This window comes from Coregonus lavaretus (genome assembly GCF_964263955.1).
Source record: "Coregonus lavaretus genome assembly, chromosome: 31".
Lineage (NCBI taxonomy): Eukaryota > Metazoa > Chordata > Actinopteri > Salmoniformes > Salmonidae > Coregonus > Coregonus lavaretus.
The window spans coordinates 33,617,509-33,630,884 of record NC_140018.1 but is presented as its reverse complement, the minus strand read 5'-3'; the positions used below and the strand labels follow the sequence as shown (position 1 = coordinate 33,630,884).

General features: G+C 42.9%; 2 protein-coding genes across 4 annotated transcripts in view; one reads left to right on the top strand and one right to left on the bottom strand.

The window, feature by feature from the left end:
* Positions 1 to 1,323, bottom strand: part of LOC311106338 (TATA box-binding protein-associated factor RNA polymerase I subunit A-like) — a 19,445-nt gene extending 18,122 nt beyond the window's left edge. For 2 of the 3 annotated variants that reach the window (XM_084148665.1, XM_084148664.1), the window contains exon 1: positions 910 to 1,321. The gene's annotated coding sequence lies outside the window, so the exon portion shown is untranslated. Of the gene's footprint in view, positions 1 to 909 lie in introns of all 3 variants that reach the window. The other variant, XM_084148666.1, reaches the window with a different exon arrangement.
* LOC311107177 (transport and Golgi organization protein 1 homolog) overlaps positions 1 to 13,376 on the top strand; it is a gene marked incomplete at its 5' end in the record, with an annotated part of 18,396 nt that extends 5,020 nt beyond the window's left edge. Inside the window, 21 exons of the mRNA XM_084149667.1 lie at positions 1,627 to 1,758; positions 1,889 to 1,910; positions 2,041 to 2,129; positions 2,238 to 2,315; positions 2,435 to 2,545; positions 2,969 to 3,040; positions 3,156 to 3,260; positions 3,372 to 3,494; positions 3,679 to 3,760; positions 5,908 to 5,960; positions 6,084 to 6,174; positions 6,264 to 6,402; positions 6,588 to 6,786; positions 6,985 to 7,052; positions 8,560 to 8,648; positions 9,121 to 9,234; positions 10,023 to 10,094; positions 10,200 to 10,246; positions 10,425 to 10,490; positions 11,394 to 11,763; positions 11,894 to 13,376. Of these exons, the coding sequence (XP_084005793.1) occupies positions 1,627 to 1,758; positions 1,889 to 1,910; positions 2,041 to 2,129; positions 2,238 to 2,315; positions 2,435 to 2,545; positions 2,969 to 3,040; positions 3,156 to 3,260; positions 3,372 to 3,494; positions 3,679 to 3,760; positions 5,908 to 5,960; positions 6,084 to 6,174; positions 6,264 to 6,402; positions 6,588 to 6,786; positions 6,985 to 7,052; positions 8,560 to 8,648; positions 9,121 to 9,234; positions 10,023 to 10,094; positions 10,200 to 10,246; positions 10,425 to 10,490; positions 11,394 to 11,763; positions 11,894 to 12,201 (2,430 nt within the window). The 3' untranslated portion in view covers positions 12,202 to 13,376. The remainder of the gene's footprint in view (positions 1 to 1,626; positions 1,759 to 1,888; positions 1,911 to 2,040; positions 2,130 to 2,237; positions 2,316 to 2,434; positions 2,546 to 2,968; positions 3,041 to 3,155; positions 3,261 to 3,371; positions 3,495 to 3,678; positions 3,761 to 5,907; positions 5,961 to 6,083; positions 6,175 to 6,263; positions 6,403 to 6,587; positions 6,787 to 6,984; positions 7,053 to 8,559; positions 8,649 to 9,120; positions 9,235 to 10,022; positions 10,095 to 10,199; positions 10,247 to 10,424; positions 10,491 to 11,393; positions 11,764 to 11,893) is intronic.

The window sequence follows — 13,376 nt, the reverse complement described above, 5'->3', positions numbered from 1 at the left end:
CTGAATGCAGCCCGGGTTCATTGATCCGTCCCCCTTTTTTTGTTGACATGTTCTAGTGAAGTATAGGCTGAAGTTCAGTGTCCACAGCCGGTATTTGGCTTATTGAATGGGGTATAAATGACACCGTCGCTCGTGTTATACGGCTTTGTCAATTTGGCGTAGAAAGTAATCGCGTTCAAAACTCTAAAAGGAGGCTAGTAGACAGGTTGCTGGAGAAGCAGAGCCAGCGTTCAAGTTAACGTTAGCTAACTAGCAACTTTATTAGGTAGCTAGCAAGATAGGGACATATTGTCCTCTCCTGGGTAGTCACGATAACCACGATGAAGGATCCTCTCGAGTAGTCGACTACGTTGATCAGTTGGTGAAACAAGGATTTTCGGATTTCCGCAAGCGAGTTGCATTGTACGTCACTAGCCAAGCTAACTAGCTAGCCTAGTTAACATCAGATAGCCAGCTCAGCTGTCAAACTAAGGTACGGTAGCGTCGCGATGGATTCGGAAGAAACAACCCCTTTACCCACGTTGCCCCTGATGACAGAATCTGATCAACTGTCTGTCTTCTACGTATTATTTCTAACGGAACTTCAATATGTAAGTAGTTGGCTACAGTGTTGATACTGCCAATGTATGGAGGATATGTTGAACTCTTTCTATAATAGCTATTGTAGCTAGCTGGCTAGTCAAGTCTTAGGCCGCCGTATGGCTGGCTGGCTTGCTAGCTAGCTACATTGAAACTGAATCATGTTGGCAGCTTCAATGTCTTGGGGAATGATCTTGTCCTCCAATACCTAATGCGTTTCCCCAATAGTTGCAGCCTAGAATGGATCACTAGATTGCTCTTTAGTTTCGATGTTTTCAAAGTGGAAGTTGCCAGCCCTCTTCCTCATAGAAAACAAAATGTCACACTTACCAGACTGGCAGTATCTGTTCTTCCTCTATCTGTGTCTCAGATAGAGAGGTGTCTTCAAGTTGTTGAATTTTACTTTGACATGTTCCCCTTGCATAACTATCACCTGAGGTTACATGCCATTTAAATATACATGTGGCTCATGTCTAGTGATGTTATGCAATAATCTGTTTTGTTTATTGCCCATTTTACAGGGTGAAAGGGCACATGATGCAATCTTTTGCACTCTAAATCCTAGGCCTAAGGCTTGTTAGTTAGATCCATGCTGTGGTGATTCATTTAGCTAATCCCTGAATTTCACTGAGCGACTGCGATGGAAGTTCTGTGTTGTGCCTGTATGCCACGTGCATTGTGCAAAGGTCTCCATGGTTGGACAGTGTTAGGGCTCCAGGCCAATCCAATCCCCATTGATTACGTAAGGTTAAGGCAAATATTCTCTCTTTATTGATTTTGATCAACAACTGGGTTATAGGCTAGGTCTATTTCTAAACCCACCTTGATTTGATCTGAAGATGTGCCTCTTCGCATTGACTGAGAGGGTGCTCAGTGGGATAACCATTAGCCATGCTTTTAAACAGAACACTGTAATGCCTGATGGTTTAGTTCAATGTTTAACATCACTGATTTTCCTCTGTCATCTCAGCCCAACTATTGCCCAACTTATTTGCTAAGCCAGACATGTGCTGTAGTAACACTGATTGGGCCTGTGTGTCTCCCCAGATGGTCACCTGCCTGCCAGAGCAATGGAAGCCAGGTCCAGACTTCTACGGCGTGTCCTGGGAACCCGTGCTGGTCACTGCAGGTGCCGGGGTCATCGGCTTCCTCTTCCTCTTCTGGAGGAGCATTCTATCTGTAAGTCCTTGTTGTATAGTCACTGCTTTCATAATTTCATCATCTGAATGCTTCATGTTATTCTATGATGTATCGTATGCTACTGTTGAGGAGGCTGTTTGCTGCCACTTTTCTTTTCCCTTTCTCACAGGTCAAAAGCAAGTCATATCTAAGTAAGTTCTTCTACTTCTCTCTGGCAATGTATGGTGCATAGTGAATCCTCATTCATATTGCCTACAGGCTGGTGTCCTTGTCACGTGTAAACCATGTCTGAATTCATACTCTTGTCATATGTTTTATTAGCTACTGAAAAAGAGATGACGGACAGGATGGAAAGGCTTGAACAAGAGAAGAAGGAGATACTCCAAAAGGTCGCTGAACTGCAGCAACAGGTAAGTTTCAGAGAATTTTCACTGACCAAGATCCAGAATTTTGGGTTCAACGAGAATTAAGCGACATAACAATGTTTGGATAATGTATTTCTACTGGGTTCCACTCAGGGCGAAGAACTTAAAGAAAAGCAAAAGCAATCTGAGAAATCTGCCACTTCATCTCTGGAGAAGATCCAGGAACTGGAGGTGAGTCTCTAGGAAATATTATCTTGATCACACATCATTGTCATGCTGACAATTTTTATTAGTTTTTTGTTTTCCATAGTGTTTGAATTGACACACCATTTTATTTTTCTATCCAATAGAATATTGTGCAAGAGATGGAGAGACAAAATGAGCGCCTGGACGAGGAAAATAACTTACTCGCCAGATCCTTTGACGATGAGCGAGCCAATACTGCGAAACATGAAGATGTGGTGAGTAGTATTGAGCGATTAGCCGGAATAAAAATGTTCCCCCTGGTTTCAAAACAACCAATTGTCTGACATCTGTTCAATTCTTTTAATTCAATTAAGTTTGTTTTATTCTGTGAGCTCAATGTGCCGTTTCTCTAGAGAAATCAAATCAAGCACAAACTTTGAGACGTTGTAGGAAGTTTTAATTTTCAACAGGCAAATAAATATTCAACATAGTTTAGTGCAGAAAATTTGGTAATTGACTACAGAGAGGAAGGGACAGCCTGCAAACGAGAGAGATAACTGCCCTAGAGAGCAGTTGCTTCTTGATGTAGACAGCATAGGCAGCTACTATTAGCCAGCTACAAGCCTACATAGGATGACTCGTTGGTGAGCACAGAGAAAGATGGTTGTCATTATGCTTATCATTATCTTTGCCCATAGATGTCTGAAATGGACAAAACCATTGAGAAGTTGAAGTGCAGCAGGAAGAAGACCCAGGACGCACTCTCAAAGGTATAGTTCATATAAGTGAACATGCCCAATGAAAACATGTCAGATATGTTAACATTGCAACAATCAAATGTAAAGTGTCCATTTCCTTTAATTATCCTTGTCATTGAATCTGTAGGCTACCATTCTGATGGATGAAGCCAAGCTCCGTGAAGATGCCCAGAAAGTCCAGCGCCAGGTTCTGGAGAAGGATATTGCCACCCTGAAGGAGGAGAACCTCTCAGTGAGTACCAATACAGAACAACGATTCACACTTGAAGCCTCATGTGTAGGACTCATTGGCCATGCAGGGCCTGCATAGAACTGTCTTTATGACCTCATTTCCTTGTTACAGCTGCACCATGCTGCCAAGTTGTGGGAGGAGAAGCACAGGGAGATGAGCGAGCAGATCAAAGTCTACCAGAAGTCCCAGAAAGACCTGGAGGATTCCCTCGTTCAGAAGGACCACAACGTTGAGGTGAGTTTTTTTTTTAAAGTTACGATATTGTTACACCGCATCAATTCCTTTTCACACCTTCTCAAACGCACCCTGATGACAAAGAAACATGGCACCTGTATTATGTTAAGAAAAATCCTTCTTCTTGACTGATTCCAGGGGAAAAGTGTAGTGTATAATTGGTGGTTCTCTCCCTCTCTGGCAGGTTTTGTCTGACCTGCTAAGAGACCTGGAGGCCTGCGATGACCTGAAAGATGGAGTTGTGGCTAACGGGGAAGCTTCTAATGGTAAGTCATCTGACACAGTGTCCTAATCAGAGGAGGCTGGTGGGAGGAGCTATAGGAGGACGGGCTCCTTGTAATGTCTAGAATGGAATAAATTGAATGGTACCAAACACATGGAGACAACGTGCTTGACTCCGTTCCATTTATCCCATTACAGTGAGCCAGTCCTCCTATAGCTCCTCCCACCAGCCTTCTCTTATGTTTTTTACATTGGATAAAAGTAGAGACTCAGAGCTAGAAAATGGTATATCATACACTACAGTTGAAGAACAATGGGAAATTAATTCTGCTTTGAAAGTTGATAAACTTGTAACCCCACTTTTGAGAAAATGATCAATTTAATGTTTTGGTACACCTACTGGAGAGCTCCTCTTTGTCTATACCCATTCAGCATCGTTCACACCCTCTTAAGCCAATGCCCCACCCCTCTCTTTAAGGATTCACATGTGCTAAACAGTGAGTACTGTAGTGTACTAAACAACCAAAGATTTCAAGACTAAAGGGTAGTTTATACTACGTCTATCGACGTGTCTGTAGACAGTTGTCGCAGTGACATCATGAACATTCTATTGTCGTCCGACATCAAACTTGTCGTTGTCGTTATGAAAAAGTATAAACACAAAAACAACAGGCTGCATGACATCAGCAGCCTGGTGGTCCAAAATAGCAGAACTGTTGTATTTGAACACCAATAAACCCATCTGTTTAAAAATGAATTTAGTTATGTCAATCTAGCAAACCAGGCAACTAAAAGCACATTTCTAAACAATGTTTTGGTTAGTTTCTAGCTTGTTAGCAGCTAGCTAATGTTAAGTTAGCTGGCTAGCCAGTTCAAATAATGACCATATCATATAGCTGACAACGTCTTAACTTTAGCTAATTTGTATTCATTATTACAGGAAAATAAACTCCCAACAAGATCATTATTTACAAGTTAAGGGCGAGATAATTACAGAAAATAGCTTACGGTTGTGAGTGTGATGAAGTAAAAGCAGGGCATTCTACCTGAGAATTTTAGAACTTGGACACTGTCTCGTTGGCCTAACGTTATATCCAAATTTGACTTTTGTGCCGGTCATGTTCTTCACATTACCATCTCTGGTAAACACACACATTATATAAAATAAAATCAACGTTTATTTGTCACATGCACAGGATACAGAAGGTGTAAACGGTACAGTGAAATGGTTACTTGCATAGTGGAGTCTTTTGTTTAGACTAGCTAGCTAAACAATTAACCATAATTCCAACTCAACGTTACTACCCTGTATGAATCTGCTGGTAGCTAAAACTAACCAACTAGGTTCAATGCTACCTAGCTAACATTAGGCTATATCTAGCGATGCAAATGGCTCTGAGATACGAGTAATATTACTACACAGATCATACACGTAACGTTAGCTAGCGAGCCAGCCGGCTAACAGTAAGCTTTATTTTGCAATGAAAACGACTTTCTGACAAAATTAGAAACTTATAATATCGTAAAATGTAGCTAGCTAGACTCTCTTACCTGAATACATGGATGAACACTTCTCCCTCTGTCACGGATGCCATGGTTGCCCTTAGTTTGAAGATGTAATCCGGAGACGGGTGTTTTATACAACTGCCTTCTTTCTGTGTGTTCTCTTTTCGACTCCCTCCACATATTTGCAATTAAACAACAACATTTTCTCCATCTCCTTAGCTATCATACTATGCTTCCACTGGATTTCAAAGCTCGGTTCTCCAGAAAGTGGAGAGCATCTTTCAAAAAAGCAAAGTTAGAAAGGATTACCTACACATACTGAGAAGCTCATGTTATAGACAGAAGCGTGCTACATGGCAGACCAATCCAAACTCATCTCATTATGTCCAGCCCATCCATTATCTCAGCCAATCATGGCTGGCAGGAAGGTTCCTGTCTTTTTCCGTGGCTAAACCAACTAGGCTCGTAATTTAACAATTGTATTTGTATTTACAGATGGCATACAAGTTTGTTATTAAGGCACATGAAAGTTCACATGTTCCAGAAGGCATTTCTGCAAAAAAAACTAATTTTGATAAATGTTTACATTCAAATGCCTCTCCTGTGAAGTAGTGACGTACGACATACGCCTAGTTTCCTGAAACGTGTCAGTAATGTGTTTACAATTATGTTTGATCCATTTCAGACAAGCAGACCGTCATCCAAAACCGCATTAAGCAAATGATGGACGTCTCTCGGGTAAGACTGAGTTCATTCTTGAACGGACCAACATTTCTGTGTTCCTGAAAGCCAATAAAACTGATGCTCAGAACCAAGAAGTGTGTCAACTTTTACGCTAACTTTTGGCACAACTTACCACAGGTCCAGACCACTCTGTCTGTCGTGGAGGAAGAGCGCGATCGCTTCATGACCAAGCTGCTGAACGAAGAGAAGGCCAGGAAAGAGCTGGAAGGTATGTCAAGCACTTTATCCCAGCAACTAGAGTTTGAAATGCATCACTCCCTTTTCTCTCTCAACACTATCAACTTGTTATCGCCACAGAACAATATCAGCAGCTGGAGCATGACATCTTGTTGGTGAAAAGTGACAGGAACCACCTGGAGAACCAGTACAACACCCTGCAGCAGAAGAACGAGATCATGACCGAGATGTACCAGCAGAAGGAGAATGCTTTGCAGCAGTAAGTAGAACCAGAAGCAGTTCAGTTCATGCGTTAATACCGTTGTAGGGTTTGTTCTCAGTGGCACCACAGCATGTAAAAAACATTGTTCAATGTCTTTTACTGTATTCTTTTATTGTGAAGTTTGAGGTTTTCAAATGCACTTTAAATTGAGAGTTTGATTTAATTTGTGTGTCACCTTTCAGGAAGCTGACCAAGGAGGAGTTTGAGCGCCGCAACAAGAAAGACATGCTGACGGAGGTGGACGGCAAGGCCCTAGAGGCCGAGGAGGAGGTCAAGGTGTATAGGCAGCGCATCAAAGAGATCCAGGACGAGCTGAAACGGACCGAGAAGTCCTACAAAGCCCAGATGATTGAGCAGGAGCAGAAATCCCACGAGAGCTGGGTATGTACAGTACAACTTTATTAGTCCATTTGTTACAGAAACAATGGAAATGTGTCTTTTTCTCATTTCTCAACCCCCACCGATGGCACATACAGTAGGACAAGAACATTTTTTTAAGTCTACTGTTTGGCCAGTAAATTGTAAGGTGAATTTAGTCCAAAACAGGAGATTTTAAATGTCTCTCTTTCTTCTCTCTAGGTGATTGCACGTGCTGCTGAGCGAGCTCTGTTGGACGAGAAGAAGGAAAGAACTAACCTTCGTAACAAGTGAGTGCAACACTAATACAACAGACTCAATTGGGCTATACCAATGCAGGGCTCTAGGCTTATTCAGTTGATGGCACCAGCACATGATTTGGTCGCACCAATTTTTCGCCACTGCACAGAGATGGTGACCTGACCTGTGTCCCATAATGTACCTGCATTCCATACAGAACCAGGCTAATAATGACTAGCCATCTTTTAAATTAGCATGCCCTTGTGTTCCTACATTGATTTGGATATATTTACTCAGGGTTCAACGTGAACTGTTTTATAAATGCATTGGGAAGCATGCTTTCTCTCTATATTCAGCTAGTAATAGGCTACATTTGGATATTAATTAATGATGTATTAAAAAGCTGTATGATATAATTTTGCAATGTAAGACATTATTCTATTCGTTAGAATTGCATTGCATTAATTGCAGAATTTTGTTTCTAAAGTAGGTGTTTTTTTATATATATTTTTTTACATCTCAAAATAGGACTTTGTCCCTTTAAGACAGACTGCTTTTCAAAGGAGAGGTCAATATGTCTACAGTAGGCCAGCCAAGAGGAATGCTAGTTTTCTTTTTGTACACTATCAACAGTAGCCAGTATAAGAAAAAATAATAATCCTGTGACAAGTAAGACAACTGAGATGGTAGTCTAGGATTGAAAAAGTAAGATATTTCATCTAACATATCCAGGGAATGCATGGTTGGTATTTTGATGTGCAACCTGTCGAAATAGAATCCAAAATGATCCGATTTATTTTTGGACAACTTTGTGCATATTGGCCTAGGCTATATTATTCACCACCTGAGGATGTGGGAACTCAAAACACTTATCTAGATTGCTAACTCTAAATATGATAATGTTACTAGATAGCCAATGTAGGCTAATTCATTAATATATTAGCGAATGTAATGTCCTACAAAAACCTTCCAGTTCTAGGCCTATACAGGCTACTTGATGTAGCCTTATTCACCGCAAATGGCGCGCTCCGCGGCGCATCAAAACCATATACTACATAGCCTACTCCAGTTGTAAAGTGGTGCCATGAACTCCATATTGAGAGGTGAGAAATGTAATTATATACTCACAGAAAGCAGTGACTCTCCTCTCTGTAACTAGAACAACAGTAGTTGCTTTGCAAACTGTATTTTTCCCGCAATTGCATTTTAAGCAACGGTCATATGGTTGTGCTTATTAGAATGCACCTCTCACCTATTGCTCACTCAAAATGGGGACAGGCAGATCCGTTCATATGGTCTATTTTTGGTCAATTGCACAATCATAATAATAAAGAAAAAATAAGCAAATTGTGAACCAAAAACTAACGTGACCGGCTAAAAAAGATTCACTGGCACCCTAGCAACCAATTTAAAATTGGTCGCACTGCCAAGTCAAAGGGTCGCAAATGCAAGTGTTTTGGTCGCAGTTTTGAGCCCTGAAATGCAGTAAGCTATATTAGTCTAGGTTTGGAGGTACAGTATTGAGAAGCTAAATGCCTGTTCTCTTTTTTACCCTAGACTGACTGACATGTCCAGCAAGCTGAATGAGCTCCGTAGGCCTCTGTTCAAGCCCACCCCTGGGATGGCTCCCATGCCTCTCCGACGAGGTAAGAACCAATCCTCAGAGTTCCCTTTGTTATTTCGTGCTGGCGACTGGCACGTCTGTGGCGCATTCAGTAAGGCAAAATCATCAGAATATAACTTGCAGATAGAAATGAAATGAATAGGGCTGAAATGACTCTATTCTTGAAGACAGAGAATCATATATTTATATCTGAACGTTCTGTAACGTTCCTGAACTGCCCACTGTGTTTCATACCTGGCAGGGCTAATTTCTATTGTCTTGTCGGTAGGATTTCAGCTGTGACTGCATTTCAGATTAGTTCTTGGATGTTTTGACTGTCTGATACCCCATCTGCTGTTTGATCTCTACTTTCTGAAATGCATGTTTTCCTGATGTTTTGATTTGAATTCCTTGAAGCTGGTCCAATGTGGAGAGACTGACAGCGGTATTTGGCTGTGTGGTGTTGGTTGTGTGTTTTGTTGTTTTAAAGGTTGTTAAATGCTTTTGCTAAACAGGTGATTCGTACGGGCCCTCACCTGTGAGTGGCGGTGCCCCGTCCCCCCCTCTCATGATAGAGGGTCCCGGGCGCCCCCCCTCTGCCCCCGTGGGGCGAAGGAACGAGCTCTACGGTGAGACTCCTGAACCCCCGCCCCGGACAGCCTTGGCCCTTCTGATTGGCCGAGCAGTACCATCCCTCAGCCAATCAAACCCCTCCTTGTTCACCCTTGTATGCCCCGACTCGCTGCTCTCTTTTTCACCTTTCCTTTTTCCCTTTCTTCACCTCCCCTGTGGTGTTTCAATCATTTCCCTTCCTTATTTTTCTTCCTACTGCTCTCATCCTGCTCCTAGTTGGTACCCACCTCTGACCTTTTCCTCTTCCTTTTTTTTGTCTTCTGATTACTTCCTTTTTGATTTTCTATGACATTCTTTCATGTCTCTTTCACTGCCATCTTTTATCCCTCTACTGCCATACCCATCTTTCTCACCTGTGTTTGAGTGTCCAGATGATCCAGAATGTTCCCATGCCTTCATTTGCTTTCACAATTTGGAATAACGCCTCTTGCTCTTCCAGTACTATGGTGTTGTTTTTGTTGTGTTCAGCTGTTGTGAGATCATATGTAAGGGGCAACTCGTTAGGTTACCAAAGCTTTAGCCTTTGCTTTATTTTTTTAAACCATATGAGATGTGGTATTAATATTTATCCGCAAGTGTTCTAGTTCTAGAAGAGTAATATCCTACCATGACATGACCAAACATTTTCCTCGGACTGCAAATAGACCAGACTTTGCTATAAATAGATGGTAGCATGAACCAGCAACGTGGTCTAGAGTCAGGTGTCTAATGACAACCAGGAGAGCCAAGATTAGCATTCGAGAAGATGAGAATATGGCATCACCGTGTATTTTGTGTCCAATAGGACCACGACCTCCATCTGACCCTCACGGCCGTTACCCTCCTGACCACAAACACCCAGTGGCTGCTAGACCTGGTAGAGATTATATTTGTAGTCACTGAGGGTTGATGTAGTATTATTCCCTAATTGTGCCCTTATCCTAAATCTCCTCTAATCATTCTGCCCTTTGCTCCTCCACAGACACAATGGCCCCACGTACATCCTCACTAAGCAATCTGGACTGCTCGGTAAGTTTCAGTCAATTTCCACAGCTTATTTGTTTCCTTATTACGTAACCATGTCAGGAGGGAAAAAGTGACATGGAACTAGAGAAGGAAAGTTTCAATGAAACCCCTTCAGTACTTACTGTGGTGTGTGCATCTCTCCCCCCTGTTCCTCCATCATGTGGGTGTGTTTGCACTAAAGCAGACCACTCCACTAGAGTCAGAGTCACAGGCTGAGGCCCAGGCCTCCACAGAGAACCCAGAGGCAGTGAGTATTATGTTCCAGGCAGCGGTGGCAGGGATTGCGGATGTGTGTGTGAGCATGCTTACCCCAGCTGTGGATCAGTGGCTGGAGTGGCAGGCAGCTGGGTAGTGGCTTCACATGGTTGTCAGACTTAACATTGCTGGCTGGATTCTGACATGCGTAGTTACTTGTCTTAAGGCGCTTACAGACGGGCCTCGGTAAACGGCAATTGAACCTCGAGAAAATCCTGTAGAGACCAGCGGTCCCCGGTTGTTGTCAGTTCGAAGGTTATCATTAAAACATTGTTTGATTGGTTGGCAAGATGAACTCTGCTCATTGGTCAACCATGTGCCGCTCAAGACTTCAGCTAATTTAATATTTTGAAGCCTTGAGTGCCGAGCCAGCGGCGCCGCTCACTGGAGTGAGTACCACGACCCGAGCCACTAGCAAAACTGCTTGCGTTTTGCCGCTCTACTCCCATTTGAAGTCTGATACCTTCGCCGCTTACCGCGGCCCGTCTGTAAGCGCTTTTACATGTTCCTTACATTAAGACACCCTCCCTCTGACCCCCACTGAGTGAAATGGTGGCACTGTTCTACAAAGCCTTAACTTCAGCACAACTACATGATGGATATCTCAAATGTGTTATCATTTAAAGCTGTGTGTGTGTTTGAGGTTAATGCTTTGTGGAAACGGTCCTGATTCCGAAATCAGTGTGATTCTTGTGGAACTGTGTAACTTGACTTATTGTGGGTTATTGTTGTCTTTCTCACATGTGCATGATTGTGTTTGTTTTGTTCTAACCTAACGAAACTGTTTGAATCACATGAAAGGGGTCTTCACTGTTGGTGCCAGCAACAGGGCTACAAGCACAATGGACATATTGCTATTCTTCGTTTTAATGTTTCTTGTTTGTTGTTCCTCCAGAACTCTCGACCTCAGGGTCCTGGCTCCCTCCTGGTCTCTCCCATCAGCTCCCCCCCCGACTCAGGCCCCGGCCCCCTCAGACCAATCATCAGCTATCCCTCCGGACTCTGCTACCGTCCCCCTCCCGGCCCCGGCCCCCACCACATCCCTCCTCCCCCACCCCCACCCTTCATGCCTCCCGTGTACCGACCAGACAACGGACACTCAGGCATGATGCCTCCCGGACCCCCACCGCCTAACGGACACCCGCCTGGTCCCATGATCCCACCCGAATATCGGCCTCCACCACCTGCTGCTTACAGTCCCCCTTCCCCACACAACCGGTGCCCTCCTCCACCTTCTCACTATGGACCGGTGCCTCCCCCATTCGGTAGGTGGTGAATTCTGGCCCCCAGCTTTTACCTCAAGTTGACTCTTTGCTATTAGTATTTCAGCTGTGGTTAGTAATGCTATTGTTATGTTGGTACTATGGTATTATATTTGTTTTCCCTTCTACCTAGGTGTTTCCAGCGGCACTCCTATGGCCCGACCCATGGGACCCCCACGTACCTACGTGCACTATGGACCACGTGATCATTCCATCCCACCCCAGCACCTGCCCCCTTGGGCGGCCCCATACCCTCCTCACGGCGGCCCCAGAGACTTCCCTGGGCAGCCCCCCATGCAGCCACAGGCCCCCCATGACCATGACTCTTCTGTGGGCCCCCAGCCCGGCATTGGCTCCCAGGGCCAGGGGCAAGACTACAGCTCCCAGCAGGCAACAGCTGCCCCCCAGGACTCAGTCAGCTCTGCCATGGCAGAGCCTTAGACACCCACCAACCGTTAACGGCCCGGCTACATTTAATCAACCACGATTCATCTCTTTATTTTTCTTAAAGTATCTTTTCTTAAAGTATCTTAAATGTTAGTGTTCCTATTAAAGCATCAGAAAATCAATGTCTTATGTTTCGTATGTTTGAGTAGTGACTGAGGCTTGCCACTCTGCAAGAAGGCCTATTGTGCAATAACATTTATATTGTATGACTGAGGATTTTCAGTTTTTAAAAGGGTATTATGTTGGTTTTGTATTAATTTCACAATGTTATCATGGTTTCCTATGGAAATTATTAAAAATAAAGGGGCCCCAAGCTTTTGGGTTGCTTGCGCTGGTTCTAATCCCCGAGCCGACTAGGTGAAAAATCTGTTGATGTGCCCTTAAGCAAGGCACTTAACCCTAATTGATCATGTAAGTCGCTCTAGATTAGAGCGTCTGCTAAATGACTAAAAATGTTTTTAAAAATGTATCAATCATTTCAGAAGTACCGTATTATCTTAACTCTTCCCAAAACAGTCTCTTCAGAATGAACTGAAAAGGAAGGTTGTGTAAATTGATAGTCAGAGATGTATTTACTATTCTTAGGATATTTTATTAATAAAGCTGGTAAAAAGTACTGCAGTTATGTTATCTATTGTTCATATGAAGCATATGACAACTCTTCAGATCCATTTTAGTTTAAAGGAAATGTCTGATAGTGCTCCATGTATTTGTTTTGTATGGATAGCTATATTACATGTGAAAAGCCATTAATCACCCACTAACTGAACACCTGTCATATTACCTTCACATTTGCTTGTCTTTTTTTTGTTCTTATGTTACATCAGGGATGCATCACATTTGTCAATTTATTTTCAAGTAAAAAAAGAACCTGATATTTCTTGCACATGATTAAAGACTGTATTTGCATTACATTTATATCATTGCGCTCAGATAATGTATGCTTTGGTGAGAAATATTTGTTTAACTCTGAGTAGGTCCCAGAGCGTTTCTTTGTACCCACAGACAATATTTACTGCTACCAAAACACTTGACTGATTTGATTATTAATGGCATATCTGGAATGTTATGATGTACACTGTTATCAAGGCTGTCAAATGATTGTATAGTTGGGCTCTGCTCTGCCTTATACAGTATGTGAAGCCATAAATGGAGTTACTGAAGGTTAA